The 22,504-nt window shown below is 46.6% G+C and overlaps 1 protein-coding gene across 1 annotated transcript in view; it reads left to right on the top strand.

Moving 5' to 3' along the window:
• SLC6A6 (solute carrier family 6 member 6) overlaps nucleotides 1-22,504 on the top strand; it is an 84,358-nt gene that overhangs the window by 15,586 nt on the left and 46,268 nt on the right. Inside the window, 2 exon segments of the mRNA XM_077451618.1 lie at nucleotides 18,591-18,828; nucleotides 22,147-22,281. Coding sequence (XP_077307744.1) covers nucleotides 18,600-18,828; nucleotides 22,147-22,281 — 364 coding nt within the window. The 5' untranslated portion in view covers nucleotides 18,591-18,599.

The raw sequence follows: 22,504 nt of genomic DNA, 5'->3' as shown, positions 1-22,504 counted from the left end.
GGGGCTGGTGTTGTGGAATGGAGGTGGGGATGGTACCATGTATGGAGTTGGAGATGGTGTTGTGGAATGTCGTTGGGGATAGTACCATGGATGGGACCGTGGAATGGAGTTGGGGATGGGACCGTGGAATGGAGTTGGGGATGGGACCGTGGAATGGAGTTGGGGATAGTACCATGGATGGGACCGTGGAATGGAGTTGGGGATAGTACCATGGATGGGACCGTGGAATGGAGTTGGGGATAGTACCATGGATGGGACCGTGGAATGGAGTTGGGGATAGTACCATGGATGGGACCGTGGAATGGAGTTGGGGATAGTACCATGGATGGGACCGTGGAATGGAGTTGGGGATAGTACCATGGATGGGACCGTGGAATGTCGTTGGGGATAGTACCATGGATGGGACCGTGGAATGGAGTTGGGGATGGGACCGTGGAATGGAGTTGGGGATGGGACCGTGGGATGGTGTTGGGGATGGGACCGTGGGATGGTGTTGGGGATGGGACCGTGGGATGGTGTTGGGGATGGGACCGTGGGATGGTGTTGGGGATGGGACCGTGGGATGGTGTTGGGGATGGGACCGTGGGATGGTGTTGGGGATGGGACCGTGGGATGGTGTTGGGGATGGGACCGTGGGATGGTGTTGGGGATGGGACCGTGGGATGGTGTTGGGGATGGGACCGTGGGATGGTGTTGGGACCGTGGGATGGTGTTGGGACCGTGGGATGGTGTTGGGGATGGGACCGTGGGATGGTGTTGGGACCGTGGGATGGTGTTGGGGATGGGACCGTGGGATGGTGTTGGGGATGGGACCGTGGGATGGTGTTGGGGATGGGACCGTGGGATGGTGTTGGGGATGGGACCGTGGGATGGTGTTGGGGATGGGACCGTGGAATGGAGTTGGGGATGGGACCGTGGATGGTGTTGGGCATGGTACCGTGGAATGGAGTTGGGGAGGGATTGTGTTTGGGATGATGCCATGGGATCAGAGTGTGGGGATGGATGGTGCCGTGAAAAGGAGTTGGGGATGGTGCCATGAGGTGGAGTTGGGGATGGTGCCATGAGGTGGAGTTGGGGATGGTGCCATGAGGTGGAGTTGGGGATGGTGCCATGAGGTGGAGTTGGGGATGGTGCCATGAGGTGGAGTTGGGGATGGTGCCATGAGGTGGAGTTGGGGATGGTGCCATGAGGTGGAGTTGGTCCTGTGCATGTGGGGAATAGTTCCTTGGGATGGAGATGAGATGGCTTCAGGGCCCACCTGCAGAAAATATTCCCGATCCTGTTTCTGTAATTCTAATTAGGAAAGGTTCCTGTGACTGTCGGGTTATTTGCGTGTTGTATCAACAGTAGCGATGGGTAATTGTCCCTCCCGGGAGTTGCAGTTCCAGATGCCAAGTTGCCTGACACGGAATCCTCAGAGCGAACGAAGGATGTCATAACAACGAACTGCGAGCATTGAGGAGTTTAGAAACCAGTAGGAGGCATTTAGAGAAGTGTATTCTTCTACAATAAGATTAATGTTTAATAATAATCGTTGACTCAATGAACCTCCCCCGCTGTACCAGAAGATTACCACTGCGGGGGTGGGGGAAGGGTGTTCGGAGGACTTCGGATTTCAACTAAAACCGCTGCCAGCAGCTCAAAGGCCACTTTGCATGAATAGTGCAATCCCTGGTGCTGATTTTTAAGCCCTGAAGCAGTGATTCTCAACCAGGGTTCCTCCAGAGGTTGTAGGGGTTCCTTCAGCATTGGGCAATTTCCGCCTCTCAGATAAGTTCCCACTGACACCATTAATCTTTTTAGCTCTCTGTAAGGAGGTAATTCTTCCCAATGACCACAAGTGTAAGGACCATTCTTCCCACTGACCATCACATTATTGTATCATGAGTTGTAGAGTTCTCATTTGTAGCAGGGGGTTCCCCCCGAGACCAGAGAACTTTCAAGGGTTCCTCAGTGTTGAAAAGGCTCCCCTGAAGGGAAGGCTCTTCCCTCCCGAAACGCGTCGGCTGCGTTGTATACAATAAACGTTTCAAATCAATTTAAGCTATTTATGTTGCAGGCTGGAAAACGTACTTTACAAAATTACGTTTTGATCGGATCTTAGAATATCTGACGATTTGGTGAAAGACTGGTCTTCAGAGGACTAAATAAATAAATAAAACCACCTTCTGGGTTTTCTGCTGCTTTTCTTAACCACAAGTTCTTCTTTCTGTGGATCTCAGCTTCGTTCCAAATTTGGCTTTTTTTTTTTTTTTTTTTTTTGTGTTCTGTTAATTTTGTGCTATATTTATATTTGGTATGCATACTGAGTGCATGTGACAGTAACGACATCTATCTTACTTGTATATGTGTGTGATTGTCTTATGATCATTTTTAAATAAACATTTCAATGCGTTTGCATATATTTATTAGAGCTGATCAGATGACTAAATATACCATTGCACCACCTCCATATACATGCATACGTACTTACATTTATTTGTTTACTTTTAAAAAATTCAAGTACATTTCTTTTTTTTTTAAATTGGACTTTTACTTTTTTTTTTCTTTTTTTTGTCATATACAAAACTGAAGGTCTGCATATGACATCACAAAATACAATGAAACAAAGCATTATTACATTATAGTATTCTTTGACATTTTGCATTTTTCTGTGCAGTAATCCCAGTGTGAGACTTCCTGTTATAAAGACCGCTCACTGCTGCTCTCTCTCCTTGTGCAGGGTGTCTGGTCTTGTCTCCACCCCCCTCTTGTAGTTTTCTGCAGGCAGCCTGTTGTGGGTGGAGCCTGCTGGGCCCCTCCCATGGCTCTGCTCCCTCTCCTTGTGAAGGGTGTACTTGTCTTGTCTCTGCCCCCTTCTGTAGTGGGTGGAGTCTGGGCCTCTCCCATGACTCTGCTCTCTCTCCTTGTGCAGGGTGACTGGTCTTGTCTCCACCCCCTCCTGTTTTCTGCAGGCAGCCTGTTGTGGGTGGAGCCTGCTGGGCCCCTCCCATGGCTCTGTTCCCTCTCCTTGTTAAGAGTGTACTGGTCTTGTCTCCACAACCTCCTGTAGTATTCCTGTAGTGGGTGGAACCTGCTGGGCCCCTTCCACGACTCTGCTCTCCTTGTGAAGGGTGACTGGTCTTGTCTCCGCCCCTCCTGTCATTTTCTGCAGGCAGCCTATTGTGGGTGGGGCCTACTGGGCCCCTCCCACGTCTCTCTCTCTCCCTCTCCCTCTCTCCCTCCTTGGGCAGGGCGACTGGTCTGGTCTCCGCCTCCCTCCTGTAGTGGGTGGAGTCTTCTGGGCCCCACCCACAACTCTGCCTTCTGCACAGGTTATGTACAACACAGTAATGATGTCACTTGTACTTTTTACAAGGTAAAATCTGAGTTTGCCAAGGCATTTGGAGCCCACACAAGTGGGTTTATGTCCTTTTTGTGGCTATTGAGGAATATATGAATGTGATTTGGGGTCCTTAGATTGTAAGCTCCTTCAGGGTAGGGACCGATGTGAGTTGAGCTTTAACAAACCCGTTTCTGCATCTTCTAACAACGGAGCTGATTAGATACCCAAATATAACCTTTCAGAATCTTCTGTTTCTGGGAAGAATGATTAAGTACAAATTGGCGGAATTCCTAAGCCAGGCACCTGGAGTAGTATGTTGTCTGTGCCGCCCTAATATGAAGTCTAAATCAAGATCATTTTTTACTTTATTTAGTTATAGTGAACGGGTTCCAATTGCTGGCAGGGTGTCATTTCTGTTTTGTGACCACACTTGCAGAGATTTTCCCTCACTTCCTGTCCTTTTGACACCCAGATAAGGAAAGGTGTTGCGGACGTCATCGGGACAGAAGTATACAGAAATAAACACATTATTTCCCACTGGGTACTGCACTGCCCTGGCATAATGACAATATTCCAACTTGAATGTGAAGCTTATTCTGCTTCTATGTTGCCTTCCCTGGTTCCTCCCATCAACATGCTAAATGCATTTTTAAATCTTTCTGTTTTCATCACATATCTTATTATAGGTCTGATGTAATCACTGGGTCTCCTTGGTTCTCCCTGTGCAATGCAGGCAGATCATGGCTGGTGGGAGGAGCCGGCAGGGTGCTGTACATAGCTTACTGATAACGTCACAGCACCCTCCTCAGTACTCCAAGAGCCCTCAGTCCTGATGCAAGCAGTGGGCTGGCTATTGGGAGGAGTTATGCAAATATCAAAATGCCTTGATGGGTGGGTATCGGTCTAGAGCACATGTGTCGGACACAAGGCCTGCCAGGCCATTTCGTGTGGCTCTCGCACCTCTCCTGCAGCTGTGACACCCACCTTGCTTTTGCCACCCTTGTCTCAGCAGTTGGAAGTGGAGGACAAAACTCCTCCTACAGATCCTGCACCTCTCTGTGCAGCCTCAGGCTTATCCCTGCCACTCCCCACCTCAGCAGTTGGCAGCAGAAGGGAGGATAAAACTCCTCCTACAGATCCTGCACCTCTCTGTCCTGCCTCAGGCTTGCCCCCCCCCCCCCCCCCCCCACCTTTAGCAGTTGGCAGCAGAAAAGAGGACAGAACACCTCCTACAGATCCTGCACCCCTCTCTGTGCATCCTCAGGCGTATCCCTGCCAGTCTCTAACCCCCCCCCCCCCCCCCCAACCACCTCAGAATGGAGGACAGAATGCCTCCTACATATCTTGCACCTCTCTGTGCAGTAGAGAGGATTGTCCCTGCCAGTCAGCCCCCCCCCCCCCCCCCCCAACAGCAGAGAGGACAGAACTCTTCCTACAGATCCTGCACCTCTAAGTGCAGCCAGAGCACCCCCTCTGCCGGCGTGCCCACTACGGTGCCCTTTGTGATTGCTGCGTTCTTAGAACACAGCTGTTCATGGATTGAGGTAAAGGGCCAATCACGGCAGCCCTTTCCTTGAAAGAGAGAGGAAAGCTGATAACCGGCTTGTTTGAAAAGGGACATCCACTCTGATTATCAGTGCAGTCACAACAGTGCCCACCAGTGCTGCCTACCTGTGCCCATCAGTGTCGCCCAGGGCTGCTGATAAAAATCATGGGGGGGCCCCGTACAGACTACCTGACTGCCCCCTTTCCAAGAAAATATTAAAGCTATAGCGTGCTAAAAATACAATAAAATCATTATTGGCACACAAATACAACATCAAAGAATTCATGTTAAATCTAAAAGATTAAAAACTGAGTTAATAAATAAAACTGAAGATGAGATGAAAACAAACAATATCGGGCTGGGAAGCCGGAGCTCTGCGGTCAGAGAGACGAGGGAGAGAAACAAAGTTACAAACAAGTCATTTCTCTCCTTCACTGATGGGTGACATTAGTAGACAGGGCCGCCATCGGGGGGGTACAGCCCATACACTTGTAAAGGGCCCTAGCGTCTGGACGGGCCCGGCCGACTGGCAGGGATGTGAGAAGGGGGGGGGGGGCGGGTGCAGAGGAGCTCCTGTGAGTCTGCAGGCTCCTGCTTTGTCATTGAGCTGATAAAGCCTGAGGCTGCACAGAGAGAGGTGCAGGATCTGTAGGAGGTGTTCTGTCCTCTAGTCTGCTGCCAACTGCTAAAGGTTGGGGGGGGGGGGGGGGGGGGAGGGGTAAAGACTGAGGCAGCAAAGAGGTGCAGGATCTGTAGGCGTTTTGTCCTTCCCTCGGCTGCCAACTTCTGAGGGGGTGGGGGGGGGGCTGAGAGTGTACAAAGTGTGAGTGGGGGGGGGCTGAGAACGTACAAGTGTGAGTGGGGGGGGGCTAAGAGCGTACAAGTGGGGGGGGGGCTAAGAGCGTACAAGTGGGGGGGGGCTAAGAGCGTACAAGTGGGGGGGGGGCTAAGAGCGTACAAGTGGGGGGGGGGGGCTAAGAGCGTACAAGTGGGGGGGGGGGGGCTGAGAGCGTACAAGTGGGGGGGAGGGGGGCTGAGAGCGTACAAGTGGGGGGGGCTGAGAGCGTACAGGTGCGAGTGGGGGGGCTGAGGGTGTACAGGTGCGAGTGGGGGGGGGCTGAGAGCGTACAGGTGTGAGTGGGGGGGGGCCGCTGAGTGTACAGGTGGGGGGGGGGGAGGGCTGAGGCACTAAAGGATTTGGTGGGACGGCCAGTGGGCGGGACCCTTGGGAATGTTGGTGGTCAGGCGCGGGGGGGGAGCAGGCCCAAAGCTGTATAAGGGGCCCCACAATTTCTGATGGCTGTCCTGCTGATAGGCACTGACCGGTGACACCTCTGATTGGGGGGCGGCACCGGTTCTCTTGTAGGAGGCTCGAGCACACAGGGGGGCCCACACAGGGAGGGGGGATTAGTGAGGGATGACTGTCTTTGTCAGCAGATAAAAGCTGGCAGCAAGAAGAGGGGGAGAGACCAGCTTTCAGCTGCTGGATGAAGAGTTCTGCAATTGTCGTTCATTAATCCCCCTCCCTGTGCGTGGGGGGGGGCCCCCTTGCAAGAGAACCGGTGGTCCCCACCCCATCAGCGGCCCTAGGGTCACTAATCGGTGCCACCTATCAATGCCCATCAGTGAAGGAGAAAAATTACCTGTTTGGAAAATTTTATAACAAACTATGAAAAACATTGTTTTATTTTCAGAAATGTTTGTACTTTTTCATTTGTTTAACAAAAACAATGCGGCCAGCGATGACATTTGAGTTTGGTACCCAATGCCACAGGTATGTTTATAGATGTAGTTACATTGATACAAGCTGGACCCATGTGACCATGGACCAATCTACCGTGGGTGGAATTCTCCTCTGAAGGTGTAAGCTCTGAGGCCATCACATCATTATGCCCCGTACACACGAGCGGATTATTCCGTCGGACAAAACTTGGATGGTTTTTCCGACGGAATCCCGCTCAAGCTTGGCTTGCATACACACGGTCACACAAGTTCGCTGAACTTTCGACCATCAAGAACGCGGTGATGTAGAACAATACGACGAGCCGAGAAAACGAAGTTCAATGCTTCCGAGCATGCGTAGGAATTTCGCGTGTCGGAATTTCCGATGGGAAACTTTTTCCGACCGAAAAATTGAGAACCTGCTCTCAATCTTTTGCTGCCGGGAATTCGGCCAGCAAAAGCATGAAGGCGCATACACACGGTCGCATTTTCCATCCAAAAGCTCTCACCAGTCTTTTGCTGGCCGAATTTCTGATCGTGTGTACGCAGCATTATTCTAGCTTCCCTATCGTGTGCTTCACCAATCAGGAACAAGTATGCAGGACAGCTCAGACTGCAGATTTCACTGGTTGCATGCTTGTTCGGGGTAAGTGATTTGCCAAGTGGTACACTAGGAATAAATAAGAAAAGAACAGATCAATCTATAATTCTGTCCTCACAAGTTCCTTCTAAACTTATCTCCCACCTAGAATGATTCACGCGTTGGCTGGTTCAGATCTTGCGTACACAATAGATTTGGTTACTCATTTACACAATGTTTTCTCGTAAATTGTTGGAAGTTCCACTTCCTGAAAATTTTTATGAACTTCCACCATGGTGGTGTCTTGTTTGCCAAGGTCAGAGTGTTGCAGCTGTAGAGATATTTCGAGGACGTTCAGTGAAAGTAACTCTAGAAATCAATGGACATTATTGTATCCATTATCTTCACATTGTGTGATGTGACTGCGTTTTTATTTCCTCTTCGATCATCCTATATGGGCGTCAAATGGTGAAACCAAGGTCTCATTAAAAATAATTGTGTTGTGTTGAAAGAACTTGATGGTGTGGTAAACCGTAGAGCCTTGGGGCCCAACCTATGGCCCTTTGCCACTTATCGTGTGGCCCTTGGGACCCTTGCAGGCATTTGTCTCTCTTTTTTTTTTTCTCTCAAGCCAGTGAAAGGAAAAATATTACACTGGCTTCTAGAAGTCAAATGATGAGGTGATGAAGCCTGTTTTTACTGCCCCTGGCCACCTGACTGAAGAAGCCCTACAGGGATAGACAGCAAAAAAAAAAAAAAAATTGCATCCTAACAGGATTGCACACATGCCATGGCTGTAATGCTCTGCCTTCTGGCTATGACATTTTTACATCCAGGCTGCAGAGCTTTACAGGGGGCACCGTTTGTCAGACTTGACCACTGAGATCAATGCAACTACACCACCACTGTGATCCAAATGCTTGACTCGTAGTTGAGGCCCTCTATAGCATATTCAGCATTTGGAATCTCTTGTATCAGGCCTGCAGTCTGTCCGGCTCCTCTTGCAGTCTCTGAAGGTTTTCTGTAGCCTTGCATTCACTGAATATTATGTATGGCCCTTTGCTGATGGTAGGGACCACACATGAGGTCTCCTAGATCAAGTACGTTGACCACCAGTCAGTGCCACCAGGGGGTTCTCAAATTCCCCCGTGAATGAGCCAAGCAATATAACTTTTGGTTGCTACAGGACTTTGGCTTAAATGCACATCACAAATTCTATTTAATGCCATCTCTAGGGTGGCAGGTGTTGGTCCAGTAGTTATGGGTCTTCTGGCTTTACGGGGGCAGGTCTACCATAAACCAATGTTGGGTCAGTAGTAGAGCTGCACAATTCTGGCTAAAATGAGAATCACAATTTTTCTGTAGCCTTGCATTCACTGAATATTATGTAGGGACCATACATGAGGTCTCCTAGATCAAGTAAGTTGACCACCAGTCAGTACCACCAGGGGGTTCTCAAATTCCCCCTTGAATGAGCCAAGCAATACAATTTTTGGTTGCTACAGGACTTTGGATTGAATGCACATCACTAATTCTATTTAATGCCATATCTAGGGTGGCAGGTGTTGGGTCAGTAGTTAGGTCAGTAGTTGTGGGTCTTCTGGCTTTATGGGGGCAGGTCTACCATAAACCAATGTTGGGTCATTAATAGAGCTGCACGATTCTGGCTAAAATGAGAATCACAATTTTGTTTTGTTTTTTTGCTTAGAAGATGGATCACGATTCTCTCACAATTCTCACGGCGTAACATCTTTCACATTTAAAACAAAAATAAAATTGGACTAACTTTTACTGTGGTGTTTTTATTTTATTTATTTATTTATTTATTTTTTGTATTTCTTTTATTCAATGAAGTGATATATATATATATATATATATATATATATATATATTTTTTTTAAATTTCACCCCCCCCCCCCCCCCCAAAAAATTGCGTTGGAAAGACCGCTGGGCAAATACAGTGTTACATAAAATATTGCAGCAGTTGACATTTTATTCCCTAGGGTCTCTGCTAAAATATATAATGTTTGAGGGTTTCAAGTAATTTTCTAGCAAAAACTATTGTTTTTTAACTTAAACAAGTGTCAGAAAAAGATTGAGTCCATTCACACAGGGGAAGCATGTCTTCCAGCACGACTTTGGGAGGCAACTTGGACACGACAGGTGTCCGTCCCAGAAACCAATGTTGGGTTAGTAGTTATGGGTCTTCTGGCTTGACGGGGGGAGGTCTACTGGAAACCAATGTTGGGTCAGTTACAGGTCTTGGCTTTCCAAAGGAAAATTTACCAGAATCCAATGTTGGGTTAGTAGTTATGGGTCTTCTGGTTTTACTTGGGACAGGTCTACTTGAAAACCAGTGGCGTCGCTAGGGGGTGGCTTTTGGGGCTATAGCCCTGAGTCCCAGGGGTCCCCAACCACAGGGCCCCGGCCATCTACCGAGCCATGGCCTCTCTGCAGTAGTGCAGTGGGCTGCACGGGAGAGCCGGAGAGTGGACAGGCAGCACAAGAGAGCAGAGAGATTACATCATCTCTCACTGCCCGCCCTCTCTCTGGTGACCCTGATGTAAGGAGCGGCTTTCTAGGAACCCTGAAGTAAGTAAGGGGGGCTCTCTGGAGACCCTGATGTAAGGAGCGGCTTTCTAGGAACCCTGAAGTAAGTGAGGGGGGCTCTCTGGAGACCCTGATACAAAACCTGAGGCTCCATGGGGACTCTGATGTAAGGGGAGCTCTCTGGGGACCCTAATGTAAGGGGGGGGAGGTCGCTGGGGATGTATGTATGTATATGTATGCCCGCCCAAGCATATGACTTTCTTTACTATGCTGCTATGGGCTCTAGCTCCAGATTTTTTGTAGACCTAGCAACGTCCTTGCCTAGATGTAATATCTCAAGTCTATACTATTACTATTCCATGTAACCCTACAGTATGTCTACTGGGTGCCCTGGATGAGAAGACGCTAACTCCATCAGCTTGTATGGCAGTCCTTTGTCTGCTGTATGTGGCACGTAAATTGATTGCACAATTTTGGATATCTCCCAGGGTTCCCACCGGATAACAATGGGTTGAACAAGTTAACAAATTACTGATAAGAGAAAAACAAACCTATCAGCACAGAAACGCACCACGCATATTTTGTGCAATGTGGCAAGTTTGGCTGGGTGTCCCAGGGTTGGCACCACACCAACTAATTAAAGACCGGCTCCTACAAGGATAGGAATCCAAATGTAAATGGCTGGGAAATCCTTATGTAATACACAACCCTAAGGGATATTGAAGACTTTGGTGGGTCGAGACGACCATTTGGGTACTACATGTCCTCAGGACCCTGAAGATATGCAAGGACCTTTCTGACCATTAATATTTTTATTTCTCCTTTTTTTTTTTTTTTTGAGTTCCTTCTTGGGCAGTAAATTTCCTCTTCCTTTTTTTTTTTTTTCTTATACACTTCATTTTGTATTATTTATAAAGTTTGTATCAAATACAGATTGTATACATGGTAATGTCATGAACACATTTTACAGTTATTGATTGTACCACAACTTTTTTTATACAATACCTTGCATTATGAAAAACAAAATTAAAATTATTTTCTGATTTAAAAAAAAAATAAAAAATATACAAACTTAGGGAGTCTGAGATTGAAGCGCCACAATTTATTTGCACAGACATAGATTTATTCCAAGGTAAGCTAAGGTAAACTTGTTACAAAGCGAATACGTTCTGGGAGCTCAACACTCCTTCATCAGGGCTTAAATGCTGGCGATAAATTCAGAGATGCCTGCATAATGGTTCCAATGTGTAGGCGGGTGCAGTCTACTTTGTCCACTGCAGAGGGTGCTCAACGGCAGTGTCATTGCAGGGGGAGAGAAAGCCAAAAGGAACATGGTTCCTCTCTGGTTTCCTGGGTCACAAAGCAATCTGATTGGATGCTGTTGCCCCATGAGTCTCTGACAGCCATCTTGGGTCAGGCAGAGCCTATTCAACAACTTGAGATCTGGACCGGTTTACCCCCTTCCTGACCATGCTATTTTTTGCGATATAACACTGCATTATTTTAGCTGACAATTGCGCATATATGACTCTGTGTGTGTGTATATATGTATAATAAAAAAATATATATATATATATTATAATATAATCTCAGTATCTCACAAACCTGCATACATGCCCCTCACATGTTGTTTTTAAAATATTTTTCTTCTATCTTTTCTTGTGACAACACTGAAGAAATGACACTTTGTCTACAATGTAAAGTAGTGAGTGTACAGCTTGTATAACAATGTAAGTTTGCTGTCCTCTCAAAATAACTCAACACACAGCCATTAATGGCTAAACCTCTGGCAACAAAAGTGAGTACACCCCTAATTGAAAATGTCCAAATTGGGTCCAATTAGCCATTTTCCCTCCCCACTGTCATGTGACTCGTTAGTGTTACAAGGTCTCAGGTGTGAATGGGGAGCAGGTGTGTTAAATTTGGTGTTATCGCTCTCACTCTCTCCTACTGGTCACTGGAAGTTCAACATGGCACCTCATGGCAAAGAACTCTCTGAGGATCTAAAAAAAAAAAAGAATTGTTGCTCTACATAAAGATGGCCTAGGTCAGTGATGGCGAACCTTGGCACCCCAGATGTTTTTAGAACTACATTTCCCATGATGCTCATGCACTCTGCAGTGTAGTGGAGCATCATGGGAAATGTAGTTCCAAAACATCTGGGGTGCCAAGTTTCACCATCACTGGCCTAGGTTATAAGAAGATTGCCAAGACCCTGAAACTGAGCTGCAGCACGGTGGCCAAGACCATACAGCGGTTTACCAGGACAGGTTCCACTCAGAACAGACCTCACCATGGTCGACCAAAGGAGTTGAGGTCACATGCACAGCGTCATATCCAGAGGTTGTCTTTGGAAAATAGACATATGAGTGCTGCCAGCATTGCTGCAGAGGTTGAAGGGGTGGGGGGTCAACCTGCCAGTGCTCAGACCATACGCCGCACACTGCATTAAATTTGTCTGGATGGCTGTCATCCCAGAAGGAAGCCTCTTCTAAAGATGATGCACAAGAAAGCCCACAAACGATTTGCTAAAGAGAAGCAGACTAAGGACATGGATTACTGGAACCGTGTCCTGTGGTCTGATGAGACCAAGATAAACTTATTTGGTTCAGATGGTGTCAAGCGTGTGTGGGGGCAACCAGGTGAGGAGGACAAAGACAAGTGTGTCTTGTCTACAGTCAGGCATGGTGGTGGGAGTGTCATGGTCTGGGGCTGTATGAGTGCTGCCGGCACTGGGGAGCTACAGTTCATTGAGGGAACCATGAATGCCAACATGTACTGTGACATACTGAAGCAGAGCATGATCCCCTCCCTTCAGAGACTGGGCCGCAGGGCAGTATTCCAACATGATAACCACCCCAAACACACCTCCAAGACCACCACTGCCTTGCTAAAGAGCTGAGGGTAAAGGTGATGGACTGGCCAAGCATGTCTCCAGACCTAAACCCTATTGAGCATCTGTGGGGCATCCTCAAATGGAAGGTGGAGGAGCGCAAGGTCTCCAACATCCACCAGCTCTGTGATGTCGTCATGGAGGAGGGGAAGAGGACTCCAGTGGCAACCTGTGAAGCTCTGGTGACCTCCATGCCCAAGAGGGTTAATGCAGTGCTGGAAAATAATGGCGGCCACACAAAATATTGACACTTTGGGCCCAATTTGGACGTTTTCCCTTAGGGTTGTACTGACTTTTGTTGCCAGTGGTTTAGACATTAATGGCTGTGTGTTGAGTTATTTTGAGGGGACAGCAAATTTACACAGTTATACAAGCTGTACACTCACTACTTTACAGTGTAGACAAGTGTCATTTCTTCAGTGTTGTCACATGAAAAGATAGAAGAAAATATTTACAAAAATGTGAGGGGTGTACTCACTTTTGTGAGATACTGTGTGTGTTTGTATTTGTGTTTTTTTTTTTTGTTTGTTTTCCCTTTTTTTTTTTTTTTTTTCTTTTATTTAGTAATGCTGGTGATCAGCGATTTGTAGCTGGACTATGATATTGGGACAGACAAATGGACAGACCCGGAAGTGTCAGATCACATACTAGGTATGTGATCTGGAGCAGAGCGCCGCCCTATCACAGTATTTCTATGGCGGGCGGTCCGCAAGTGGTTGGGCTCCCAGACTTGCAGTGCATTGTGCATGTGGGTGGTATAGGGACCGTGATTGGCAGCAGGGAAGAGGTTCCATATGAGTAGGGAAAGGATAGGGACACGCCATCCTTCCTGGAAACCTCCCCATTTGGGTACAGATCGGCCAGACCGCATTCCGCCGCCCTCAAGACAGGCGCTGTCGGCACATCCGTGACCCGCTGCCTTTCCGCCGGGTTGTTGTGAATGACTGGATTCTGCATTAATACAAGTTCTGTTCCGTTCGCTGCAACTGGACTCTGTGTGTTTGCAGCACCACGCTGCACATCCCCCGCAAATGTAACTCAGAACTTGACAAAACTGTCAAAGTAAAGTCGATCAGCCGGTTGGTTAGAGCTGCCGGGGTAGTACTACCCCAAAATCATATCGGAGCTTTCAAGGTGGATCAGAACCCGAGAAACCGCCATGAATTCATGGTACCGTGGGCCCCCACGAATGTTCCCCCCTCCATTTTAATGGGCTAGTGCATACTGATGAGTGTTCAGAGACATTTGACATTTTCTTTGTGATGTTGGAGTTGTACATTCATACATCGGTGTATGCTATGCAAATACACATGTGACGGCAGTAGATGATATTGAGCCGATGCTTCCAGGCACAGGGAGCGTGCACGTGTATTGTGTTTGATCAATTGATTATCTCAGTAGGTATGGAGACCAGACAGAATGGGGAAAACAAAACAAAAAAAACGAATGATCCATTAACACAGGTCTGTTTTTGGCAGTTTTTTTCTGTTAAAGTGGTTGTAAACCCTAGAGTAAAATAACCTGCAAGACAAAGGCATAATGAGCTAGTATACATGGCATACTAACTCATTATGAGTTGCTTACCTGAGATTGAAGCCCCCGCAGCCATCCTCGTACACGGCTCCAGCGGCCGACATCGCTCCCAAAATTACTTTCGGGTATTGCGGACTCCGGTGCTGTGATTGGCCGGAGATGCGATTAATGTCACTCCCGCACATGCGCGCGGGAGCCACTGGTAACGGCACACTCACTGAAGCCAAAGTGGATACGTGCCATTGCTTCACTACGCTTATGCCCATGACGTTTGCATCTCCTAAAACCATTCTGTACCACCTGCCCCACTATATTAGATTGTAAGCTCTTCTGAGCAGGGTCCTCTTAATCCTCTTGTATTTTATTGTATTGTAACTGTATTGTCTCCTTCTTTTTTTATATTGTAAAGCGCTGCATAAATTGTTGGCGCTATATAAATCCTCTATAATAATATCCGGAGTAGCTACAGGTAAGCTTTATTATAGGCTTACCTGTAGCAAAAAGTGTGTTGTAAGGGTTTACAACTACCTTAAAATGGATTGGAAACGCATCAAAATGCGCATTAATGTCATCAATGCACATGGACACACACTGGGGCTGATTTGCTAAAGGCAAAAGGGCTGTTCAGTTTGAAAGGGATTTTGCCCCAGAACTTAGTGAATGTGGGGAAGCTCTGCTAACTTCAACCACCCAATCATATGCAAGGAAGTGTGTGTGTGTGTGTGTGTGTGTGTGTGTGTGTGTGTGTGTGTGGTTTTTGGTTTTTGTTTTCTACTTGCACATGATTGAGTATTCTTTGCTGAGTGAAACTTCACCACATCCACTCAGCTCTGTGGCAAATTCCCTTGCAAAGTGAACAGTCGGTTGGCATTTAGTGAATCATCCCCATTGACCATTACTATCATGCATTCAAGTGTGTTCATGCATGCCAATGGCCATCTTGATGCCTTTCCATTGATTTCAATGGAAACCCATCAAATGCCTGCAGACCTGTGTGTGTTTTGCGTATGCACTGTGATGTGTCAGTAGGTGCTAGGTAGGGCAATCGGCTTGCAAACTCCTCACCCCCATAACCACAGCCAGTGCTGGAACTGGTAACCCAGTGGGGCCTGGCACTGATACAGTTAGGGGGGATAAAGTATTTGATCCCCTATTGATTTTGTACATTTGCCCACTGACAAAAGAAATGAAAAGTCTATCATTTTAATGTTCGGTTTATTTTAACAGTGAGACAGAATAACAAAAATATCCAGGAAAACACCATTTCAAAAGTTTTATGAATTGATTTTCTTTTTAATGAGTGAAATAAGTATTTCACCTCTTTGCAAAACATGACTTTGGTACTTGGTGGTAAAACCCTTGTTGGCAATCACAGAGGTCAGACGTTTCTTGTAGTCGGCCACCAGGTTTGCACACCTCTCAGGAGGGATTTTGTCCCACTTCTCTTTGCAGATCCTCTTCAAGTCATTAAGGTTTCAAGGCTGATGTTTGGTAACTCGAACCTTCAGCTCCCTCCCCATATTTTAGATGGGATTAAGGTCTGGAGACTGGCTAGGCCACTCCAGGACCTTTTTAATGTGCTTCTTCTTGAGCCACTCCTTAGTTGCCTTGGTCGTGTGTTTTGGGTCATGGTCATGCTGGAATACCCATCCATGACCCATTTTCAATGCCCTGGCTGAGGGAAGGAGGTTCTCACCGAAGATTTGACGCTACATGGCCCCATCCATTGCCCTTTGATGCGGTGAAGTTGTCCTGTCCCCTTAGCAGAAAAACGCCCCCAAAGCATAATGTTTCCACCTCCATGTTTAACGCTGGGGGATGGTGTTCTTGGGGTCATAGGCAGCATTCCTCCTCCTCCTCCTCCTCCTCCTCCTCCTCCTCCTCCAAACACGGCGAGTTGAGTTGATGCCAAAGAGCTCGATTTTTGGTCTCATCTGACCACAGCACTTTCACCCAGTTCTCCTCTGAATCATTCAGATGTTCATTCACAAACTTCAGACGGACCTGTACATGTGTTTTCTTGAGCAGGAGGACCTTGCGGACGCTGCAGGATTTCAGTCCTTCATGGCATAGTGGGTTACCAATCGTTTTCTTGGTGACTATGGTCCCAGGTGCCTTGAGATCATTGACAAGATTCTCCCGTGTAGTTCTGGGCTGATTTCTCACCGTTCTCATGATGATTGAAACTCCACGAGGTGAGATCTTCCATGGAGCCCCAGACCGAGGGAGATTGACACTGTTTTTATTGTTTCTTCCATTTGCAAATAATCTCACTGTTTGCAACTGTTGTCACCCTCTCACCAAGCTGTTTGGCGATGGTATTGTAGCCCATTCAGGCCTTGTGTAGTCTACAACATGGGTCTTCAAACTATGGCCCTCCCGTTGTTCAGGAACTACAATTCCCATCATGCCTAGTCATGTCTGTGAATGTCAGAGTTTTACAATGACTCCTGGGATGTGTAGTTTCGCAACAGCTGGAGGGCCGTCGTTTGAGGATCCCTGGTCTACAATCTTGTCCCTGACATCCTTGGACAGCTCTTTGGTCTTGGCCGTGGTGGAGAGATTGGAATCTGACTGCTTCTGTGGACAGGTGTCTTTTATACAAGTAACCAGCAGAGATTAGGAGCACTACCTTGAAGACAGTGCTCCTAATCTGAGCTGGTTACCTGTATAGAAGACACCTGGGAGCCAGAAATCTTGCTGATTGATAAGGGATCAAATACTTATTTCACTCATTAAAATGAAACAATTTTTATAACTTTTTTTGAAATGCGTTTTTCTGCATTTTTTTTTGTTTTATTCTGTCTCTCACTGTTAAAATAAACCTACCATAAAAATTATAGACTGATCATTTCTTTTTCAATGGGCAAACGTAGAAAATCAGCAGGGTTTCAAATACTTTTTCCCCTCACTGTAGAAGCTAAGGATTTGTAAGTTATAGATGCCCATACCGTAATTAATTAACTGCATTAAGATTTAGTAGACACTTCACAGTTCTTCTGTGTGTGACATCCTGTTGCATAATGCTGTGCTGTACAACCACTTGCTCTAAGAACTTGACTTGAACTCTGAGGGCGAGGCGCTGAAGCTAGGAACACAACCCCAGTTTTATACCATTATATTTAGGACCATTCAATGATGAAGATTATGACAACCACAAAGGGTTAGCTAACTGGTCAGGGCCTTTTTTAAGGCAGGGCAAAAGGGGAAGCTGCCCTGGGACCTGTCATTGTTGTGGGGCCCAAAGCAGCTGCCTCATACTTGCCAAATGTCCTGGTTTAAATTCCCTTGCCCCTTTAGGTTTTAGTCCTGTGCTGTGTCCTGATATCTCAGGGTAAAGTGCTGCTACTAATGTTGCCCAGCTCTGCCATATTGTGTACAGAAGACTCACTTGCAGACCCTGTGTTTACATGTAAATTACCGTCATTCATATGTAAATGGCAACGGCCGGCGGCATTGATATGTATATCACGCCCCCTGAGGTCATATCCACAGTAATCTCTAGCAACCAATCAACAAGCAGAAATCATGTGCTGTAACCAATCAGTGAGCAAGTTATGTGTGCTGTAACCTCTAGCAACCAGTCAGTGAGCGGTAATGATACACTGTAACCTCTGGCAACCAATCGCAATCACTGCCTGATCTGATTCAGTAAACTGATTTTGAGTCTAGCTGCTATTTATTGTATGTCTCAGAGCAGGTGGAGAGTGAAACTGCATGGGGGGGGGGGGCAAGAAATGTTTTGCCCAGGGTCCAATCAATATTAAAGATGGCCCTGTAACTGGAAATTGCATATTTCATATTCCTTATTAAGATTGGCCTCACAAATATATCTAATAAAGCCTCTAATATCCTGGTTATTCTGGTTACCTTGTATGACCCATCTTATTTGAATGTAAACTGCCTATATGGACAAGCCAGCCCCCTCTCCTTCAGGAGTTTACCATTTTCCTTAGAAAGTCATTTTGCTCTAAAGGTGGGCTTGACCATTTTCCTACATACAAGACCTCCATACCCTAGCTAGAACTTTTAGGGTTCATCTCACACCAGAGCTTACGTTATGCATGAGTCTGAATCTGGCCATGCTGCATGTGCAGGGGACTCCGTGGCGGAGCAGCATCTTTAGTGAAGTATTTTTTGTCATATTTTCTTTCTTTATCTGTCATTACTTTTAATGTTATACTTATCGAACACAACCCCAAAAAATGTGATAAAACACTGGTCAGCCAGGTGTAGATGATGATCGCTTGGTTTAGTGTTAGAGCCACCAAGCTGTGTGCCATGTCCCCCAAGCCAATGTGATCTTTTTAAGTTGAGTAAGAGAGATCCTTTTAGCAGTTCCGCTATTATTTACCCTACTCTGTTCTGTTCCTGTAGTCTGCAGTCCTCTTGTATTTTTGTTATATTAAATTTACCTTTCACCTCCATTCTTATCTGGCAGGAGTCAAGAATGTCCAACAAGGAGAAGTTACAGTACCTAAAGGACTTTCACAAGGACATCCTTAAACCCTCCCCAGGGAAGAGTCCAGGGACCCGGCCGGAGGATGAGGCTGACGGGAAGCCACCCCAGAGGGAGAAGTGGGCCAGCAAGATCGACTTTGTGCTGTCAGTAGCTGGTGGCTTCATCGGCCTCGGGAACGTCTGGCGATTCCCGTACCTCTGCTACAAGAACGGCGGAGGTGAGAGTGTCTCAGGTCTTGTGTGTCTCGCGCTCCATCCACCATTATGTAATGATCCTTAAAGAAGAATTCCAGATATGGATATTTTTACAGTTCTGTAACTATGTATCACCCAGGGGTGGACTGACAACTCATGGGGCCCCCAGGCAATCGGACATTATGGGGCCACACATACACATACACACATACACACACACACACACACATACACACATACACACATACACACACACACACACACACACACACACACACACACACATACACACACACACACACACACACACACACACACACACACACACACACACATACACACATACAAACACAAACACACACATATATACACATTATATATATATACACACACACACACACACACACACACACACACACACACACACACACACACACGTTTCTATTGGCTGAGAAGGTACTGGAGAAGTGGGGCAGCTATAATCTCGGGATTTTTAGACCAAAAGGATGTCGATAAGGGACATTTCAGAGACAGATGTAAAAAAAAAAAAAAAAACACAGATTTTTACATACTTTCCCTGGTTTTACTGAGGCTGGCAACCTTGATGGGGCCCCCTAGTGGCACGGGGCCCTCGGGCAATGCCAGAGTTGCCCAGTGGTCAGTCCGCCCCTGGTATCACCATACCTGTGGGATCCCTCTAGAAGCTGTAACTCAATATACAAACCCCTATTCCAGTGAGCTCTGCTAGATTCCGAGTCCTGTGCAAAGGGACTAATTAAACAAAAAAAAAAATAGTTTACTACCACTTTAAGGTGGCACTCCAGGTAGATATAAAAGTTTCCCCTACATAACTTTCCCACTCTCCTAATTTTCCCTAACATAAGGTGGAGGTGCTCTGTAGTCCAGCAGATAAGAAATCTTCTCTCTGTAGAATAAAAAAAGAAATTCTCTAGACTTTGACTTTAAACCACGCCAACATATAAACCAATGTTAAAGGACATAAGTGCCAAGGCTGTAGGACATTCAAAGGGAAACGCCGGCAGCCTTTTTCAGGTGAGCGCAATCAGCTTAATGTAGATAATCTTATCAAGGCATGTTAATGTGTTCAAGACCTGATCTGCTCTGTAATTCTGTATGTGCATAATGCTGCGGAGGGGGAACTGGGACAGGCACGGCATCACTGGGGGCATCAGGAAGGATCACAAATTAGAGGCTCTTATTGTAAAGAATGGAGGTGAACGTGTTAATTGGATTAATTCAGTAATCTCAGCATCTTCTCATGTTGGATGAATGTCCTGTTTTTTCATTTTGATCGGAGCTGCTATCTAAGCTGAGCTCTTTGCAGCCCAAATCACTGTAAACATGGAGTCAAATAACTAACACGTTATGTGAGCCGTCATCGTCATGGTCAGTTTGTAGATGCTGGAGATTTTTTTTTTTTTTTAGCAAAGTAGGGAAGGGTTAGAACAGAACTTTCAGACCAAGATTAATTTAAAAAAAATAACCTGTTGAAAATGTTGCATTTTTAAAAAAGAGGGCCAACCGCTTTTTCTGCAATATTTGTTGTCCCTCTCAGTACTATATTTCTGCCACTAGATGTCCTCAGTTAAATGATGGCCAGCTTCATTCAACCCACTTACTCTGAAGCTCAGGCTGTCATGGACCCAGCCTGAGACTGGACAGTGAAAGGTGAAGCAGCATAGTGATGAGGTCATCTGTCACTTATTCTCTTTTGTTCGGCTTGCTCCTTGTCAACACATTGTCCCCTTGTGCTGCTGCTTCCTGTTATGGTTTCCCTCAAATGGGCTGATTGTTATTTGTAAGACTAGAGGTCCATATCATCCCACCCCCCTTACATAAGATGTAAAGAGCCCCCAACCATTAGAAGTCAACGTCCCCCCAACCTTCCTTATATCACAGTGCAACCCCCTTACTGTGTGGTGGAGCTGGTAAGCACAAAGTTCAGAGTCTGGAGTTGGACCGGAGGAGGGAGGGAGTCAGCTGCTGGAGTTTGCTGGATGCTGAGACCAGAGGAGGTGGAAACGAGGGGTGCGGCAGAGAGGGGTGCAGAATCTGTAGCAGGAGTTCTGTCCTCTCTGTTGCATATTGCTGAGATGGGGCGGGGGCAAAGACGAGCCTCTCTGCAGCTGCACAGAGCAGCGCAGGACCTGGCAGAGGAGTTCTGAACTCTTCTTTGCACCTAGTCCTGAGTCAAGGTGGAAGCGGAGACAAGGCGGGTGGCACAGCTGCAGGAGCAGTATGAGAACCCGTGAGCCTTGTGTTTGCAACATGCTTTAGGGCAGTGGTCCTCAAACTTTTTAAACGGGGCGCAAATTCACAGTCCCGCAGACTGTTGGGGGGGGGGGGGGGGGGACTATAGTTTAAACAAAAATATTAAGGCATTCCTATGCACACATCTTATTTGTAGTGCACAAAAAAAACAGGAAAAAAACAATACAATATTCAAAATAAAGAACAATTTTAATCCACATAAACTTCTTATTTAGTATTTCACAGAATCCCCTCATCACAGACCCCCCTCCCCATCACAGTTCCCCCCCCCCCCCCCCCCCCCAGCACAGACTCCTCTCCCCAGTCACAGAACCCTCCAGCGGTATTTTATTGCCCCTTACATGAGATTGCAGCACTTCCCCCTTTCCCATTCATACAAGATGCAAAGCATGACAGGCGATTGATTTCTGGGACCGCCCCCGCTGCCTAGTAACCAATTACCTGCTTCTCAACACCAAAAGTCCCACCCTTTGTCCGGACCCGTCATGTTTCTCGTCTTGTGTGATTTAAGGTAGCAGAGGGGAGGGGGAGTGCTGCGATCTCATGAATGGGGCAATCCGCGGGTCGGGTAAATCAGCCTGGCAGGCCGTAGTTTGAGGACCTTGGCCTTGGGACATACTCACATCAGGTGATCCAAACCATGCCTGAGCAAGTTTCAACCCAAAAGTCCAGTTTGGTTGACTAATACCATTTCACCATTGCCATGTTTGGGCACTTGAAGGTGTGGGCTTGGTTGGACTTGGTCTGCATCTGTGTGATCACTAACTGATCACTAACTGTGAGCATGGAACTATCCTAGTTCACTGAGCCTCCATTGAGCACGGAAGCAGGGATCGTTGTGGTTTGGTTGGCAGGGGTGATGAGAAGTAAGCATGCTCAGGCCTGACACAATGTAAGCGTAGGACAGCAGGGGTGAGTAGGGCGCAGGTACAGTCATACTCGGATACAGTACAAGGCAACAAGGCTTAATGTGACTATGCCCTCAATGAGATCTGTTGATAAAGGTATCAAGTGCACCCCATTAATGATCTTCTGCTTTTTCTTACCAGGTGCTTTTCTCATCCCATATTTCATCTTCCTGTTCGGGGGCGGTTTACCAGTGTTCTTCCTGGAGGTAGTTCTGGGGCAGTTCACATCTGAAGGTGGTATCACCTGCTGGGAGAAGATCTGCCCCATCTTTACCGGTAATGACCTCTTCAGCACTGATTTCTGCTCGTCATTATATTCCTCTTTGTATTAAAGGAAAACCGTAATCTCCATTTTTCTTAAATATATATATATCATATGTATCTTTTATCAACTTCTATCAATGTTTCATGTTTTAAAATGTTTACTTTCATTAGGTTTGTATTTGAATTTTTTTTTTTTTTCCATTAAACAAAACAATTTAAAATGTAATAGATAATT

This window comes from Lithobates pipiens, unplaced genomic scaffold (assembly GCF_037356315.1).
Source record: "Lithobates pipiens isolate NorthernLeopardFrog02 unplaced genomic scaffold, aLitPip1_a1.2 Scaffold_23, whole genome shotgun sequence".
In the NCBI taxonomy this organism is placed as follows: Eukaryota; Metazoa; Chordata; class Amphibia; order Anura; family Ranidae; genus Lithobates; species Lithobates pipiens.
Note: the sequence above shows the minus strand (reverse complement) of the source record. Positions and strands in the feature narration are given on the sequence as shown.